The 18,121-nt window shown below is 34.8% G+C and overlaps 1 protein-coding gene across 4 annotated transcripts in view; it reads right to left on the bottom strand.

Annotated features, from left to right (window-relative positions):
• PAPOLA (poly(A) polymerase alpha) overlaps positions 1-18,121 on the bottom strand; it is a 67,421-nt gene that overhangs the window by 27,110 nt on the left and 22,190 nt on the right. For 3 of the 4 annotated variants that reach the window (XM_003314514.5, XM_009428421.4, XM_009428422.4), the window contains exons 4-13: positions 17,318-17,399; positions 15,170-15,279; positions 14,703-14,756; positions 11,132-11,243; positions 10,271-10,360; positions 10,042-10,180; positions 8,129-8,201; positions 6,697-6,817; positions 5,637-5,721; positions 403-456 (exon numbers count right to left, since the gene is read on the bottom strand). In XM_003314514.5, coding sequence (XP_003314562.1) covers positions 403-456; positions 5,637-5,721; positions 6,697-6,817; positions 8,129-8,201; positions 10,042-10,180; positions 10,271-10,360; positions 11,132-11,243; positions 14,703-14,756; positions 15,170-15,279; positions 17,318-17,399 — 920 coding nt within the window. The remainder of the gene's footprint in view (positions 1-402; positions 457-5,636; positions 5,722-6,696; positions 6,818-8,128; positions 8,202-10,041; positions 10,181-10,270; positions 10,361-11,131; positions 11,244-14,702; positions 14,757-15,169; positions 15,280-17,317; positions 17,400-18,121) is intronic. The other variant, XM_063793118.1, reaches the window with a different exon arrangement.

Genomic DNA, 18,121 nt, shown 5'->3' with positions numbered 1-18,121 from the left:
GGCATTTCAACTAGCTGAACTCCCACCGATAAAACCAGAAGCCTTATGTTCTACCCAAAATTGCCAAACAACGGGGAAAAAAGAGCCAAGAAACACTCCATTCACACCAGCAAGGTTACAAAAGTTATCCACACAAAAATTTTAAGAAAAACAAGCTGTAAGTGCACTTTAAATATACAATTAAGAAATGATGCACGGATCTCCATAAAGCAAACAAAAAAATAAGTTGCATATGGATCTCCTGATTTCTATACTTCCACTACACACAGTAAAGCTCCATTTGTGAACAAATCAAACCAAACTAGAAGTTTTAAGGACTTCCTCCTATCTCCTACTGTGTTCAGTGGCTATGTGATTCATTTTGAAGTTTGCTTTTTCTGTAAAGTCTATTCTTATACTCACCATTCCAGGCGTTGTTTTTCTGTTGGTGCACTTGCTAGAAGTACAATATAATGCCTTTGAAGATAAAGACAACATGCTATTTATTTTATTTACACGCTTTGTGCTGGATATTAAACCATAAAGTAATAAGCTTCCTTACAGTTATAGATCCACATCAATTTAGCAAGGGGGACTACAATCTCAATATGCACATAAAATCATATATGCTAAATTCCATGTTTCTAACTACTAGTGAGTTTAATTCTTCTGAAAAAGGCAGTGACTTTATGAATAATTACCAAAAAGCAGCTTAATTCAAGAAGCATAAATAAGCATTAATAATTTTGCTCAATGACACCGATTGAGTGCTCTGCCTATAAAATTAAAGAGCTGTTCACTAAAATATAATCTACTTATAACAAAAATGTTTCAATGGAATCAAAACACCATTGCTTTAGACACAAAAACTTATCACTAAATACACATACTCCAACAGTAACTTCAAAAACAGTATCAAACACATCATGCTTTTAAATTCAAATGAAATAGTAGTGAAAATTAAACTGAATACTGCAGTTAGGCCCTGTGATTTTTTTCCCAATTTTAAGAGTATACATTTCTATAATCAAAAAAGAAAAAAAAATCACTAACATGACAGCAACAAAGAAATCTGATTTTTATCCAAAACTCAATCCCATTCATATTAGACAAAAGCCAAGTTTTCACTTCAGAAAATAGCATCATGATCAAATAAATAATGAAATCTTTTTAAAACAAACTATTTACAACTAAAATGTAACTACAATGATTCAGTTTCCTACGACTAAAAAAGTTCAATCCAATATACTCTTCTACAGTACCCATTTTAGAAGTGCTGGGGGCCAAATTTCACACCAGAATCTCTACCCCAAAAAGCAAACTGACATCATCTAGTACTGACACTAGTTTCAAAAGTAGCAGTATAACCACAATTTTAAAATTATTTTACTCTTTGAAAAGTCTAAAACCTTCCTAATACTTTCTAACACATTTTATAAGTGTAGTTTCTAACCAAGAGCAAAAATCTGACCTAGACCCAGAGAAAAACTACCAAACCTATTTTAAAAAAATGTATTTGAAACATGGTTTCAGCCGGGTGTGGTGGCTCACGCCTGTAATCCCAGCACTCTGTGAGGCCGAGGCGGGCGGATCACAAGGTCAGGAGATGAGACCATCCTGGCTAACACAGTGAAACTCTGTCTCTACTAAAAATACAAAAAATTAGCCGGGCATGGTGGTGAGCACCTATAGTCCCAGCTATTCAGGAGGCTGAGGCAGGAGAATGGCGTGAACCCAGGAGGCGGAGCTTGCAGTGAGCCGAGATCATCGCGCCACTGCATTCCAGCCTGTGCAACAGAGCAAGACTCCGTCTCAAAACAAAAAAAAGAAAAATGGTTTTAATTCTTCACAGCTATGTAATCCTAGGCAATTCTAAGTCTTGTGTACATCATCTGTAAAATGGAATAACAGTACACATTTTACTGGCAGAGGTATTGTAAAGTTCAACGGAGTTAACTTGAAGTCTATAAACTTAAGGTAACAGAGATAGATATATAAAAAACAAGGTATATAGGGATATGTGAATATGCAGTCCAAACTCCTACAAACCAATACTTCCTTTACCAGTTTAATTTGCTCAGCATTATTTGGATTATGTCAAATACATGAGCAAGCACAGATGGCCCAAATAAATCAACAAAAGTCATATAAAAGCATTAAAAAATCATGTATTTTATGTGTAGAAAAACCCATACTCGGAGTTCCAAATGCTCTTAAATCAAACAAAATCCTAACAAGCTCAGTAACCTGATTTCTAGGTCCCTAAAACATTAAAAATGGCTAACTGGTTAAAAAAAAAAAAAGGTAAAGAACATGCAGAAAGAGCTCTCTCACGAAAGCACAGTGACTTGTAACAGGAGACAATGAAGTATAGAAATCAGGCATGTACACAAAAACACAAAGCTGTCTGGGTCCATCTAAGGGCAGGGACAAAACTCCCGCAGTCTCTAAATCACTCTTACAACACATTATTAAAATGGAAATTCTTAATAACCACCTTAGTCTTCAACAAAACCTTAAATGATATACAATGTTCTTTATTTATAAAGGGAAAATATACAATCCATTTGGACACGGTTTTGCTGGCAATTCAAAGTTTTGAATCCTAGAGTTCAACATAACTTCTTACTGAAATCCAAAAGGGAAAGAGTACCTACTCTGTATATATCTTACACACAAATGCACACATTCACATATAGGTAGAAATATTAAGTAATTCTAACAAGTATTTATGCTGAGGTTAAATGTCCTTTACTCAGCCACATTTAAACAAATTTGAGTTGAGATATAAAATGCAATAGTTAAGTTTAATAAAAAAAAAAACCCGCAAATATTTTGAGTCATTAGGAATTCATTTACAAAATTCCAACTGCATTCTCTAAATATCTCTATTTTTAATTTTTAAAACCAGGATTGGTACTCAATTCTTAAGGTCCCAATCAGACCACAGAAACCTAGTGTACATCTAAATTAGACATTTTGTTGATGTACGAAAAATCATGGTCCCCTATTTTACAAGTGCCATATTTAAAACTGTCATGTTTATGATGCGCAAATGCCTCCATGCGAGACTTTGAAGTCTTGATGCAATTGCCATTACCTTTTCCCCAAATTTAAAAATATATAGTTTCCAATATAAAAATAGTTAAAAACATAGTTAAAAATAAATTTAACTATAAAAATGTATCCCAAAATAATTAGAATTTATGCAAAGTGCCCTAAAAACACTTAATTTAGTTACTTTATTACCTAACTGCTATTTGCAAAACAAATTCTCTAAGTGAATCTCTTGAAGACCATTTCATCTCACCTGGGAAGATCATAACTCAGATGTACAATAAAAAGCTGGCATATCTTAGTCAAAAATGTTTGCAATTCTATGTTTACATAATTCAAGACCAAGATTTAGTTTCCTGTTTTTAACTTTTTAAACAAATTTAAGGTTACTGTATACACACATGAAATTATAAAATCATCTTGCACCTTAGAGAATACATTGGTTTTCCTAATACTTTTCCTTTATTCCTAGTGAAATCTAACAACTGAAGTAAGTATTCACATTTCCTAATGTTAATGATTTACTGCTAGTTACATGTTAACTTGAATTATCTCAGAAGCGGCATTTAAAAAACTGTTTTCTTAGAACTCCAAAAATTTCACAAAACAATGTTACCCCTTTTTCTTGAGGAACACTGATAAGTCTTTCTGGAAGATGATTAGTTTGCATTTTAAAACAAATGAGATTTTTCTCCATGGTTCTGGCTCCTTCCAAGAATGTCAGGTATATTTCACATGATTTAAAATCCTACACATATCAACTGACAGTATTTCATGATATGCCTCAAATAAGATTGAATCAACTTGTGACTCATGGGAAGACTAAACATTTCCATTTGGTTGTACAGTCAATCTTTGGAGTATTTTATATGAGGATGTCTTTAAAAATTCAAATCTGTGAACACCTCCAAAAGCCTAATGATAGTCATCACTTTATCTTAAAGAGGCAAATTTCTGGAGAACAATTAAAAATATAAATAGAATTTGGTATGGATAAAACTAGCCCATTGTCATATTTTAAAAGTTTTCACAAGACACTCAGCTGAAATGTAAATTTTCCTGATGTAATTTCCTCTATTTGTTGCTGCTTTTTTTATAACCTAAAAAAATTTGATTATTTCACAAAAACTTCAGTGAAGATTAGTAATATATCTTTTAACCAGTCAAAGAACTTACAGGTACTATCCAGCAAGGACTGAAGCATAGTTTAAAACTTTTAAAAGAAACATTAAGCAAGCTTTAGAAAAAGCACCAAAGTTCTAATGATGTGAATTTGTTCAAATAAAATGACATTATTAAGGTTTGTTCAGCGTAAACATTAATCATTCTTAAAGTGAAAGAAGCCCCGTCACAGTCCTATACGAAAGTGAATAGAACAAAGTTTGAATCTAGTTTCATCATTGATTCCAGGAATTAAGGGTGTACTAGCACTTTCCTGTAAAACCAATTCCTTTATTATTCTCCTTACATGTAACTGTGTCTCTTTTATATCATAGTTTTAAAAGTATCTACATACATGTTTATTAGTTTAAATGTTCCAAGGTACTTCCTCTACATTGGTTAAAATAAAAACAAAGAAAAATTATCTGTCAAACAGAAATCACAATTTATGGGGGGATTCGTAGTAAAATAAGAGTATTTAATGATTATGCTATTTTAATTTTTACTGACAACATAGTGCTTCGAGAACACAATTACTGGCTCCGTTATTGCTTTCTCATGCAAAAGATACAGAAACAAAACACAGAGACATCATGAAGGTCATCATTCTTGTTTTTAATTGGGGAAGAGCATAAAGCAATCTTGCTTAGATTATTACAAAACACAATCCAACACAAGATCAAATGGTCAGAAAAGCTTCAAGCATTAAAAAAAAAATTTTAAGTGGGACTTTGGCACATTTTCAGCCCAGGGCCAATAAAAGTGCAAGTCCGTGGTTTGTCTGTTTTTTTAAATAAGATTATAACTTACATTTTTCATCAAAACTAACACAATTAATGAAGCTTTTAACCTGTACTAAGGTATTAAACCATTATATTTAAACCATTAATTAAAATGATTAACACCCACTTAGATTCATGAAAGCTAGCTGTAGAAATATTTGAAGGGGCTATAACATTGGGGGAAAATGGCAGGCCAATAATGTGCTGTAACTATTGAAAACATTTAATTGGCTATATATTGACATTTTATTAGCTTTGTCTTTGTTTTAAAGATTCCTAGCAATTAACGAGTTTCCAGAATTAGATAAAAATACTGTTTCTTAGCAGAGAATTACTAACTACAGATTTTTCAGGGTGCATCCACTTGCCACTGTATACAGATGTACTGTTTTTGTCATGACTGATGTATGCCTACAGAACTTATGTTGCTACAAATGTAGCAGGAGTTCAGTTAGATCGGGCAGAAAAATCAAAGGGGCTTCACATTCATTACCTCAACCAAAAAAAACTAAGGAGTTCAGTAAAACAGTATGTCCTTGTGACAGGAAAGAAAATTCTTCCAATAACATTAGTCCAGCAAGAAGAAATGTCATAATGTGCTACCATTAAACCATTACTTAAGAGAGCAACATGTCCGACATGCCTTAAAATACATACTTGTACTTTTGAAAGAAGTTTGGAGCTTCAAAAAGTTTGGACCACTCTGCCTTACTCAGCAAAATTTCATCTGTGATAGCAAGACCTAAATTAAAAACATATTAAAATGTTTGCATACTTCAGTCTACAATCTAGAATTTTAAATAATCTTAATCATACTACATGCACTCACTATAATCCTAAAACCAGAATTTTAACATATATAGTTTTAGCTTATGATTTTAGAGCATACTCTTATATATATACACATTTTTTTTAAAAAGCTGGAAGATTTTTTGAGAACCAGGTTTCTGGTAAAGTACAATTATTCTAAAATGCCATGCTCATAGAATGACCTTCTTTCTTAAACACTCCAGTTACCCGAGAAGGAAAACTTTCCAATATACTTTGTTTCTTGCCTTTCTAAAACCAAGTTTCCCTGTTGTTTCTAAAGGGATAGAGGCATCTTCCCTTGATGGGCCTCTTTAGACTAAAGATGAAACTAAAGTGTAAAATATTCAGGAATTTTAAACGTCTAAATTTAAAGCTAGTAGTCAGACAGCTGATTCTATTTCCTTTACTGTTTTCAGTCAAACCAATCTTGTTCCAGTTATTTCTCTCAAAGACTATTTGGTAGTAGCTATACCTTCAAATTAACAGTACAACTAGGGTTCAAAAGTTAAAAGGTTCCTCCAAAATAATGGAATGTAATTGGGTGGTTTGGCCCCATTCCTGCTCAAAGTTCTTTCCCAGGAGTATACAGCCTGCTAAACATCTCTCATTTCAACCAGTGTAGACAAACTGTTATCATTTATAATTTTACAAGGCAATAGTATGCAACTAAACCAGCCTACTGGTTTTAACTGTTGGTTAATCTTCCAACTTGTTATAAAAAACAAATTGCCTAAAAGGAATTAATTTTTTGAAGTCAGTTCTCAAATATATACTGTAATAAATAAATGAACACCAAAATCCACTTCAGTGAATCCTTCTTCAATTTAAGTTGCACAGCTGACTACTGGGTCTACAATGGTATGTAAATCCTTCCTGTATAAATCAGAGCATAAGGATAAACACTTACCTTGTTTAAACTCCTCAACCATGACCATCCGTGTTGAAACGGACACATTGTACGTGGAGTTCTGTTGTGGGTATGCTGGTGTAATTATAGGCATAAGATGGTACCTATCACTGGGGTTTACCTACATACAACAACAGCCAATCAGTTTCTTCAAGTACATATGCAACAGATACTTGGGCTTTTTACCCCTTGTTAAACTGAACCAATGATTATATTTTTTATTTCATTCATAGCTGGAGTTGAGAAAGAAAAACCATGTAGAGAGACATTGTTTTTATAGGAATTTTTTATAGAATCAAAGATTTCATCTAAACTAATGATCTGCTTCAATTTGGATTTTGGCAACCTTACTAGAAAGTGTGCCTGCTGAACAACAACAAAAAAGTTCTGCTTGGGAATCTATTGATGTTTAGTTTTTCTTTATTCAACAACAGAAATGGGGATGCACATACAATTACCTTTAGAGACATGTCATGCTACAATGTTTTGTAAGCTAATTTTCAACAAGATAGAAACTTAAGTTCTTAATATACCCTTGAACTATTAAGGAGTTCAAGCTTATTAACACGCGGTGAAACTACATTATCCATGTTGATATGTTAGGAGATAATGAAATGATATACTGTTCATTTTAAATCTGTATATCAGTAAGTGGCACATTTCCACAAAGTAAGTTGTAAATTCACATCCTCTAAAAGTAAATGCCTTGAGGTTCGGAAAACCTGAAAATGCATAGCTTGATGTAATTCAACAGAATTTAAAATTTTTGATATTGTAATAATTTAGAAAAAAAGGATTTCATAAACTTAGGAAATCTTATTCAAACCTAAATTTCTTTTATCAGTTTATAAAGTGCATGTTAACATTTAAAATGAGTAAGCGGTAAATGTTGTAACTTCCCAAGAAACAGAATGGAAGGTCTTCTTTAGCCCAACCATGTTTTTATAATCTCTAAAATATCTAAACCAATTTTTTTACAATTACATCATGGTAATTAAAGTGAAACTGCTTAGAAGTTATATGCCACATGTAAACATTAAGTAACAGCTTTCCTATAACAACCCAACTTTAGCATAATACTTAGATAAAATAAAAAATACAGGGATTTTTAGTATCCTTTTATTTTTTTTAAAGCACAAATGCCCACACAACTTTGACTTACAAGGTAGTTCTATATAGAATAAATTAAAATGTTAGTAAAATCTGTATTAAAAACTACGTACAATTAAATGTGGTTTACAGGGTACATAATTATGCTTCTCACATCAATTATAGTTGAGGACAATTATAGTTGAGGTTATCTAAAAGAAAGTGTAATACGGACATGACCATTCATAAGTAAAAGGCTGGAAGTCTCCCTGGAGTTTATGCAGATGATTTTTACTTGTTATTGCACAGTGTGAATTGGTAGGGGAAAAAATAATACACTAACCCTTGGGTCCCATACAGGCAAATTAAGATTGCATTCTTCAGGCTGTTTCAATAGCACTGGATTTGGCCATTCCCTGTTTAAAAAGATTGTAGCACTTGATAAGACTATTGGATATTACCATCTAAACGTATTTTGTTAAACATACAGCATTTGTGAATGTGATCCTTCTTCATTCTGCCTTCTTGGTACAAACAACGTTTTAATCCTTTCTGACGACATTAGACTACTCAAAATCTTTTTCTCCTAACTATGAAATGAACTTAAACCATTTGGTAGCCTTCTCAGACTGAAACCAAAAACGTTCTCTGCCACTCAAAGAACTTTAAAGGACTATTTAAATAAAGAAGTACCATCCCAAGATAATGATGTGTCCACTTCAACCTTGAACAGAATAAATCTCCACTGAAAGACAAAATTCCTGCCTTTATACTAGTTCCATCCAAAGTCAATTGATAATTTTAAAAGTTACTTCTGATCACAGGCAAAGGGGTATGAATAATTATAGAATTCATGACTTAAAAGTGGTAAGACAAGTGTAGTAGTAAAACTTGGTGGCATAAACACATTTTCATATGTGTTCCATAAACTAGCTACTTTGGTCCCATATGAAAGAGGTAAAAACTGGAGAACACCTGCCACTCTTAACATCAAGGTTAGCTTCTTAAAAACATTATTTGCTTATATATGTGTAGCATTAAAAGAAATTCTGACGGCCGGACGCGGTGGCTCACGCCTGCAATCCCAGCACTATGGGGGGCCGAGGCGGGCGGATTATGAGGTCAGGAGATCGAGACCATCCTGGCTAACACAGTGAAACCCCGTCTCTACTAAAAATACAAAAATTAGCCAGGCGTGGTGGCAGGCGCTTGTAGTCCCAGCTACTCAGGAGACTAAGGCAGGAGAATAGCATGAATCCAGGAGGCAGAGCTTGCAGTGAGCCAAGATCGTGCCACTGCACTCCAGCCTGGGCAACAGAGTGAGACTCCGTCTCAAACAAAAAGAAAAAAAAAGAAAAAAAGAAATTCTGACATTCTTTAATCTTATCACACCTGATTGTAAGTGCTACTAAATCCCAAAACAGCCAGAATGTGTACTGAAAAGTGTGGCATGGTTCTAAATTTTTTTAATTTTTCCTCCAGTTGAACACAGTTCTAAATTGTCTCAAATAACTAATTTTTATAAAATTACTAGAAAAGAACATCTCTTTTGCAGAGGGAGGAGCAGGAGTTCATAAGAACAGGAATGGACGATTTATCTTAATTTGATTAAAAACCAAGAACCCTCACCTTTTGGGCCAAGGCAATTAATATAAAATGGCAGTAATCTTTTATTCTACTTTTTCTTAAATCATAGTTGACATATGTGGAAATGAAATGAAGAAACTTAAAAAAAAAAAATCTGGGTTAATGACTAATCTCAAATTCCTTTTTTGTCCCGAAGCACTTAATGTTAATTTATTCTTTAAAAGCTTCTTATGAAAATTCATATCTTTAATATTAGGCCAAATAAATGCTGAAAGCAAAAAGAAAAAAAAACAATCACAAGAAACTAATGGCCTATAGATAATTAAAAGAGTGAAAGAGGTAGTGTGTACAAGTTTTATCCAAAAGTATAGTAACTGATTTCCCAACCTATCAATAAATTGGATCTTAGCTGCTAAAATTCAGTTTATTCAGAGGGTAAGTTTATGCAAGGAAGTACAAATAGAATCTGCCTTACTATCCTGGCCAAACTAGGGAAAAAAAATAGTTTCAGTTTGCCATTTTATATACAATGTGATCTCCAAGGCTGCCTACATGACTACATCATGAACTAAAATTTGAATCTGAAACCAAGCTGAGAAATGTCATAGAAATAAGACTAAACTTCAGTGTCTACAATCAATTTTATTTTAATATAATCTAAACACATACCATTTAGAAAATACCAAGAAAAATTTATGTACAAGAGTTGATGCTATTGCATTTGGATAAAGCTGGCAAGTTCTTGCTACTAGCATAGCCCAGGAAACACCACCGAGGAAACCTAATATATTGGAATAGATGTTGTGGCCTGTTGATAAGGGAAAAGCAAAAAGATAAGTTAGTGTTGAACAAAAGTTTGAACATTTTTAATAAGCTAGCCAACAAATTCTGAACTCACGTTTGGCCCATAGTTTGATAGCTCTCAGAGTTAACCTGAAGTTGTCAATGTTTGGTACTAGATGTAAAATTTCATCGGTTACCCTGCAACCTAATTAATAGGGGTAAAAAAAAAAAAACACACACACACACACAAAACAGAACAAAACAAAAAAAAAAACAGAACATTAAATCATCAAAAGTTTAATGGTAATGCTTCCAAATTTTCTGAGATTGAAGTTAAAAGTAAACATAAATTTTTATTTGGTAGAACCAGTAAAGCTAATTCAATAAAGAGGGGGAAAAAATCTAAAGCATTTATCTCCTATTGTAAGCAAAGCATTTATCTCCTATTGTAAGCACTGACCAAAGAAAGCAAAGTAAACTGTAACCTGCCCCAATTTGAACTTCAGATTCACAATTAAAACTTCCCACATATACTGAGGAAGACTTAATCCACTAAAGTTTCCAAGAACTGCTCTTCAAGAGCACAGTAACAAGCTATGCTAATATAAAATTGTACCAAAGTAGTCCTTCTGATCTCAGCAATGCTGAAAGCATTACTAAAGAATAACAGGATCAAAATTAATTTGGGTTAGGCCATGAAACCTAAATCACTAGCAACAGAGTACAAAAGTCAGATGGTCTTTTTAAGTGTCCTGAGTATACCATTAATGACAGAAGAAATACAGTGTATAAAATACTGTAGAGTGAAATAAACTACTACATACTCTTCTGTAGTTTATTAGGCAAAGTTCATTTTATTTAACTCACTACTGTGTTAACAATATAGCTATAAAAAGCTTCAATACAAAACTTGTGTAAAAATAACTAATATCTGACAAAAACTGAAGTACACAAAAGGAAGTAGGCTTTCTCATACCGTTAAGACTTCTTATACATCTTATATCTAAATTTTTTAGCAGACTGTCATCTCGTAGATCCAAATCTTCTGGAATTGTCTGCAGTGCTAATCTTGCAAACAAAATATCAATCTGAAACACAAACAAAACAACATTCCATATCTGTCAAACTACTTTTAAGGCATTTCTATGAAAAAACAAACAAACAAAAAATCCCAGCACTCTGAGAGGCTGAGGCAGGTGGAACACTTGAGCAAGACCAGCCTGGGCAACATGGCGAAACCCTGTCTCTATAAAAAAAATACAGGCCTGGCACAGTGGCTCACACCTGTAATCCCAGCACTTTGGGAGGCCTGGGCAGGCAGATCACGAGGTCAGGAGATCGAGACCATCCTGGCTAACACGGTGAACCCCGTCTCTACTAAAAATACAAAAAAATTAGCCGGGCATGGTGGCGGGCACCTGTAGTCCCAGTTACTGGGGAGGCTGAGGCAGGAGAATGGTGTGAACCCAGGAGGCAGAACTGCAGTGAGCCGAGACCGCACCACTGCACTACAGCCTGGGTGACAGAGCAAGACTCCGTCTCAAAAACAAAAACGAAAAATACAAAAAAATTAGCCAGGTGTAGTGGCACGCACCTGTGGTCTCAGCTATGGACCTCCCATGCACCTGTGGGAGGCTGAGGCAGAAAAATCATTTGAGCCTGGGAGGCGGAGGTTGCGGTAAGTCAAAACCGTGCCACCGCACTCCAGCCTGGGTGACAGGAGTAAAACCCTGACTCAAAACAGCAAAACAAAAACCTAATTTTCCTTAAAGCCAGGATCCTTTCATTATCTATGAACACGACAATGTCCCTCCAAAAGTCCAAACTATATTATTTCGTATCATAGGTATTTTAATTAGATAATTTTAAAACATGGCAATATAGGCTGGGGGTAGTGGCTCCCGCCGGTAGTCCCAGCACTTTGGGAGCCAAGGCAGGAAGACTGCTTGAGGCTGTCTTCGAGATCAGCCTGGACAACATAGTGAGACTCCATCTCTACAAAAAAAATTAAAAATTAGCCAGGCATGGTGACAAGCGCCTGTAGTCCCACCTACTTGGGGGGCTGAGGTAGGAGGATCCCTTGAGCCCAGGAGGTTGAGGCTACAGTGAACTGTGATTGCAACACTGCCTCTAGCCTGGGTGAAGTAAGACCCTGCCTCAGAAAAAAAAAAGAAAAAAAAAAACAAAAACATGGCAATATTTTTAAAACAGGAATGGAAATGTACAAATACCTGGTTGTCAGTTTAATCACAATTATCAAGTTTGATGTATTAAGTTTGTTAAATGCATCTACTGGATATAGTAAGTCTACTAAATACATATGCTGAATTAAAGTTAACTGTTTAGCTCTTCATCTATATGAATTATAAATTGATTACATACTAAAAAGTACCCAAATTTAGGCAAATAGCCTTATATTCAGCCAAAAATACCTCTCAATAAGGGGAGATCTCATTATACATGAGAACTTAATAGTACTCAAATATAAGGCAAACATCCTTACATTTAGCCAAAAATAATTCTCAATAAAGAGATCCCATTATATCTGAGAACTTTTATGTCTATAATACTACAGTATGTTTTTCCAACTGAGTTTTAAGTAAAACAAAAACACTGGGGAAAGTACAGCCTAAAACAACCAGAGTTAAGGCTAATTTTGAAGACATAGAATTCCGCTGACAAAATTGTTTCTTTTCTAAAGGAAAGGTGAGAGTGCAAAGAAACAGCACAGCTTTGGTAGTTATCCCTGAGGGTATGATTTCATGGTTCCAAAAATGTGGATGTTGCTGTAAACAAGCCTTTTATAAGATCACTTTTTGTTTGTTTTTTTGTTTTAGACAGAGTCTTGCTCTGTCGCCCAGGCTGGAGTGCAGTGGCAGGATCGGCTCACTGCAACCTCCACTTCCCGGGTTCAAGTGATTGTCCTGCCTCAGTCTCCTAAGTAGCTGGGACTACAGGCACACGCCACCATGCCTGGCTAATTTTTTCTATTTTTAGTACAGACAGGGTTTCACCGTGTTGGCCAGGACGGTCTTGATCTCCTGACCTCGTGATCCACCTACCTCGGCCTCCCAAAGTGCTGGGATTACAGGCATGAGCCACCGTGCCTGGCTACTAGATCACTTTTTAAAAAGCAGTATTTTAGGAGCACATTTTAAAATATCATTTAAACATACCTACAGAAAAAAAATTGTACTGTTACACAAATAAGTACTTGTGGTCTAGGATAAACTGTTCAATGAAAAAGAACAGATTTCAAAGTCTCCCCCAATTTGGACAGAAATAAAGATTATAGGCTCATAAAACTAGGTAACTGAAAAAGCAACTCAGTAATAATACTGACACATTTTTTAAAGGATGGAATTACTTCAAAAAATATTGAAATGTGAAAATGATTACTAAATTTCCTAAAATATTATGTTCCTAAAATATTATTTTTTAATATAGCATGTATAATAGAAAATTAACACATTAAATGCTTTAAGTAGCCATCTAACTTTCCATCTTGATCCTGTAAAGTTTACAAAGTTAGGTCAGGTCTCCTTCCAAAAAAATGTCCTCTTTGTCAGTAATATTCTTTTTAGGAAAATGAGGCATCAACTTATACTTTATATTACAGATTATTTTTACGTTTACTTAAAACACTGACAGTAAATCAAAACTACATGAACTTGATAATCCTTTACCAAATTTAACATTTTATGTCTACTTATTAAGGTCAGTCACTTGACTTTTCATAAAATACAGAGTTGAGCGTCTTATGCAGCAACCTTAGATGCAGCCATTTTTTTGCAAAATAGTACAACAGTGAATTATCTTTTTTATTTTTTAAAGAGATTAAGTCTCGCTACATTGCCAGGCTAGATTTAAGCTCCTGGGCTCAAGAGATCCTCCTGTAGCAGCTTCCTGATAGGTGCACATCACTGTGCCCAGCTTCAATAAATTATTTCTCTTACAGTTTCCAAAATGTTACAATCTTCACTTTATTATCTGTGACTTTCCAGTACCATTCTGTACAGCAAAAGTAATGAATTACTAAAGTTGCTTCACTGTCAACTTTATTCTCATCACTTTAATTACACACACCGAAAGCAGCAAGGAGAAATGAACATCATCTCAAGAATTTGAGTCCATAAATCCTCCCCTATCGGAAGATATTTCAGCACTCACACTTTTCTCCCAATTTTTAAATGAAGTCAAAGCAAAGCGTTACTTGCAAAAACACATTATGCTACTGCCTTAATGAGACTAAAAGCACACAAAACTGGCATATGGAAAAGCTACCAAAAAAACTTTTTTGTAATAGCATTTCAATCTTAAGGTTTCATTACTTCTGTTTTAGCTCCAAATTTCACTTGGTATTTTTAAAAAGATTTAAAATGGTATATTCTACAAGAATAGGCAGTCACTTCCATTTAAAAGCCTTAATTGTTATTAATATCACAACCAACTCACTAATTATAAACTTTAAACCAAGTTTTTAACCTATATCAATCAAAATTAGTGACAGCACATAGCAAGAACTGTCAATTTGAACTATACCTTACCTCTATCCCATCAAAACAGAGTTTAATAACTGGTACGAATGCCTCTTCAACAGCCTATAAGGAAAGTAAACAAGTTTAGGGTCTCTGAAACTACATTTTAAGCCTCTACTAGTTTTAGTACTTTAGCAAAACACCTGACACAAAAATAGCTAGCTTTAAGACTGGGCTGTTCAATCAGACAGATCAGAAATCAAAGTTCAAATATTTTACTTCACCCACTCATCAGATGTATGATTGTGGCCAGATTATTTCATATTTATTTTGTTTGCCTCAATTTCCTAATCTGTAAATGAGTTTATAATTTTAGGCTTGCTGTAAAGAATAAAACACAAACACATATGCCAAGTGCTTAGAAAGGTTTGGCAAATTGCAAGAACTCAATAAATGATGGCTATATCATAAAATTCACTCAACTGACTAAATGAATGTTCATAACTCATCCCATTTCACCCCGAACATTTACGCACTCTTAAATCTTTTACTTCTTCCTGTAATTTCAACTTATCATAGAATGAGGTGAAAAAGTCACTTCGATCAACATGTCTTGGTGCAACACACAACGCATCAATATCAGCACCTAAAAAAAATTAAGCCCATCAACCACTAATTAATATTACAAGAAAATTATTTTGCATCCTATCATGGTAGTATTTGATGTTGAGAATCTGTTTAACATACTGGTGAGCTTCTAAAAATGTTCCACCCCTTATTTAAAATTACCAGTCAATGGAGGACAAACATGATTTTAATTGATGTGGTATATTTTGATCCTGCAGCATCCTCTATTTATAGTGGCCCAAGTAAACTGGGAGCCCAAAGAAAGACGGCTCAGCAAGTACTTTCATGGTGGAGAGGGAATTATTCAAACATACACCCAACATCTTGATGTCATTAGTCATAGCCATGTTCATTGGTTAAACAAAAATAGTTTTCCTCTATGTACTACGTATTTGGTGCTTATAGGTTCTCTACCAGGGCCCTAAATGGGACCTACAAAATAAACTTCAAGCAGAAGAATCCAAAGAAGTAGACAATGGTAAAATATTTGTCATTAATTCAGTGCTTGATAAGAGGCCAGCACTGAGTACATAGGCAGAATTTTAAAAAGGAGAATTAAAATCAATTGGGGTCATAAAAGGGAGAGATTAATGTGGAATCAGGTCAACAGTCATTTTCCTAAAAGACAAGATGCTGAGGTATGACTCTGAAAGCTATTTATTAGAACAGGAAGAACGGTGTACAGCACACAGGATATATCAAAAGTAATGTACTAATGGGACAGAGTGATGGGAGATGGAGAAAGGAAAGGATACTAGAAAACAGACAACACTATCTTGGCAGATACAGTTCATGGTTAAAGAATACAGCCTCAGCTGGGCGTGGTGGCTCATGCCTGTAATCCCAGCACTCTGGGAGGCCGAGTCAAGCGGATGGCTTGAGCCCAGGAGTTCGAGACCAGCTGGACAACACGGGAAAACCCTCTCTCTACCAAAATAAAATTAAAAAATTAGCCAGGCATGGTGGCGTGTGCCTGTAGTCCCAGCTACTCAAGTGGCTGAGGCCTGAAAATCACTTGAGCCCAGGAGGTGGAAGGTGCAGTAAGCCAAGACTGTGCCACTGCATCCAGCCTGTGCAACAGAGCAAGACCCAAAGACAGTACAGCCTCGGGATGCCTGAGTTGTACCTACTCTGCCAGTAGAAGGTTGAGAAAAACTGTTCAAGCTTTATTGCCTCTTTTAGTCTCAGGCTCCTGTTTGTTATGTGAGAATAACAGTACTGGAAGAACTAAATAAGATAATGAAGATCTCAGTACTCAGTGAAAGAAAAGAAGCTCAATAAATGTTCTTTGCCGTGGTAACATTTTTATTGTGTATTTATTTGCATAGAGGAAATAACTACAAGTATAAACTATTAACTGATTATCATTGGCTATGAATACACATTTTTGGGGTTTGCTTTTGCTTAGCTATATTTTATAATTTGTCTATAAAGGTATTAGCGGGGGGCATCCATGAGTTTTCTTAAAAGCTAGAATTCATTTTTGTTCTATTTCCAGAGTGATATTCTTCTGGTGAGGGAAAATGATATATATGTAGATAGCAGCACTGTACAAAAGAGCTCTCCAACAGAAAAACTACTCTGTATCTCTACTTTCCAATGCAGTAACGACTAGCCATATGTGGCTACTGAACAGATAAAATATGGCTACCTCTACTGAAACTCTGAGTTTTTAATTTATTTATTTACTTTTTCTTGAGACGGGGTCTTGTTCTGTCACCCAGGCTGAAGTGTAGCAATGCAATCACAGCTCACTGCAGCCTTGACCTCCCTGGGCTCAAGCAATCCACCTGCCTCGGCCTCCCAAAGTTCTAGGATTACAGATATGAGTCACCACACTAAGCTAATTTCATTTAATCTTAATAATACTTTTGGACAGTGGCGATATAGAAGTCAGCATTATTTTACATCTTTCTTACTGAAAAATTTAGACTCCTCAAAGCACTCTCTCTTCCATGCAAGCCTAAGCTATATGATACACAAGTAACTGAGACGGGTATGTCATAATTTTTAAGAACTAAAGGGTCCCTTTCTAAGAAAAATGAAATAATACTTACCTTTTGTATGCACTCCTAATCTGTAAGATCCAAATGTAAAAATTTTTCCTCCAACATTTTCAATTACAGATTGTGGAAGATTCTGTTGAAACAAAAAATGGTTATTTTGCCAGTGGAGCACAAGGGAAACTATTCAAATGATACTATACTGGGGTGAGGGAGTGGATCCAAGAAAGATTACAGTGTAAATTTATATAAAGGGTATTCAAAGTCTATAAAAGTTCTTAAAAAATACCAGCCCCAAAGATCAATCATATTTGAAATTCAAACAATTTTCAACTTTTAAAGGTTTATTCTTTATTGTTAGATTCTTGCCCTATTTCTAGAAACTACTATAAAGAAGACTGTGATTGAGAAAATCATGTAATCCCACAGGAGCATGTTAGAATCAGGGACTTTATTCATGACAAAGATGCTGTATATAAAATGAATCACCAATTTAGAGTATAATAAAAACATATTCTGATTGCTTTAAAGAAAAAGATTATATTCAACGATTTTTACCAAATATCCCACAACATATTAGAGTATTTTTTTATCATATCAAAAGTGACTTGAAAGCCAATAGTAGCCACACACAGTGGCTCACGCCTATAATCCCAACACTTTGGGAGGGTGAGACGGGCCAATTGCTTGAGCCCAGATTGAGACCAGCTTCGGCAACATGTGAAACCCCGTCTCTACAAAAAATGTTTTAAAAATTAGCTGGGCATGGTGGCATGCACATATAGTCCCAGCTAATCAGGTGGCTAAGGTGGGAGGATTGCTTGAGTCCTACAGGTCGAGGCTACGTGAGCCATGATC

Source organism: Pan troglodytes, chromosome 15, assembly GCF_028858775.2.
Source record: "Pan troglodytes isolate AG18354 chromosome 15, NHGRI_mPanTro3-v2.0_pri, whole genome shotgun sequence".
Taxonomy (NCBI): domain Eukaryota; kingdom Metazoa; phylum Chordata; class Mammalia; order Primates; family Hominidae; genus Pan; species Pan troglodytes.
This window is presented reverse-complemented; position numbering and strand designations above follow the sequence as displayed.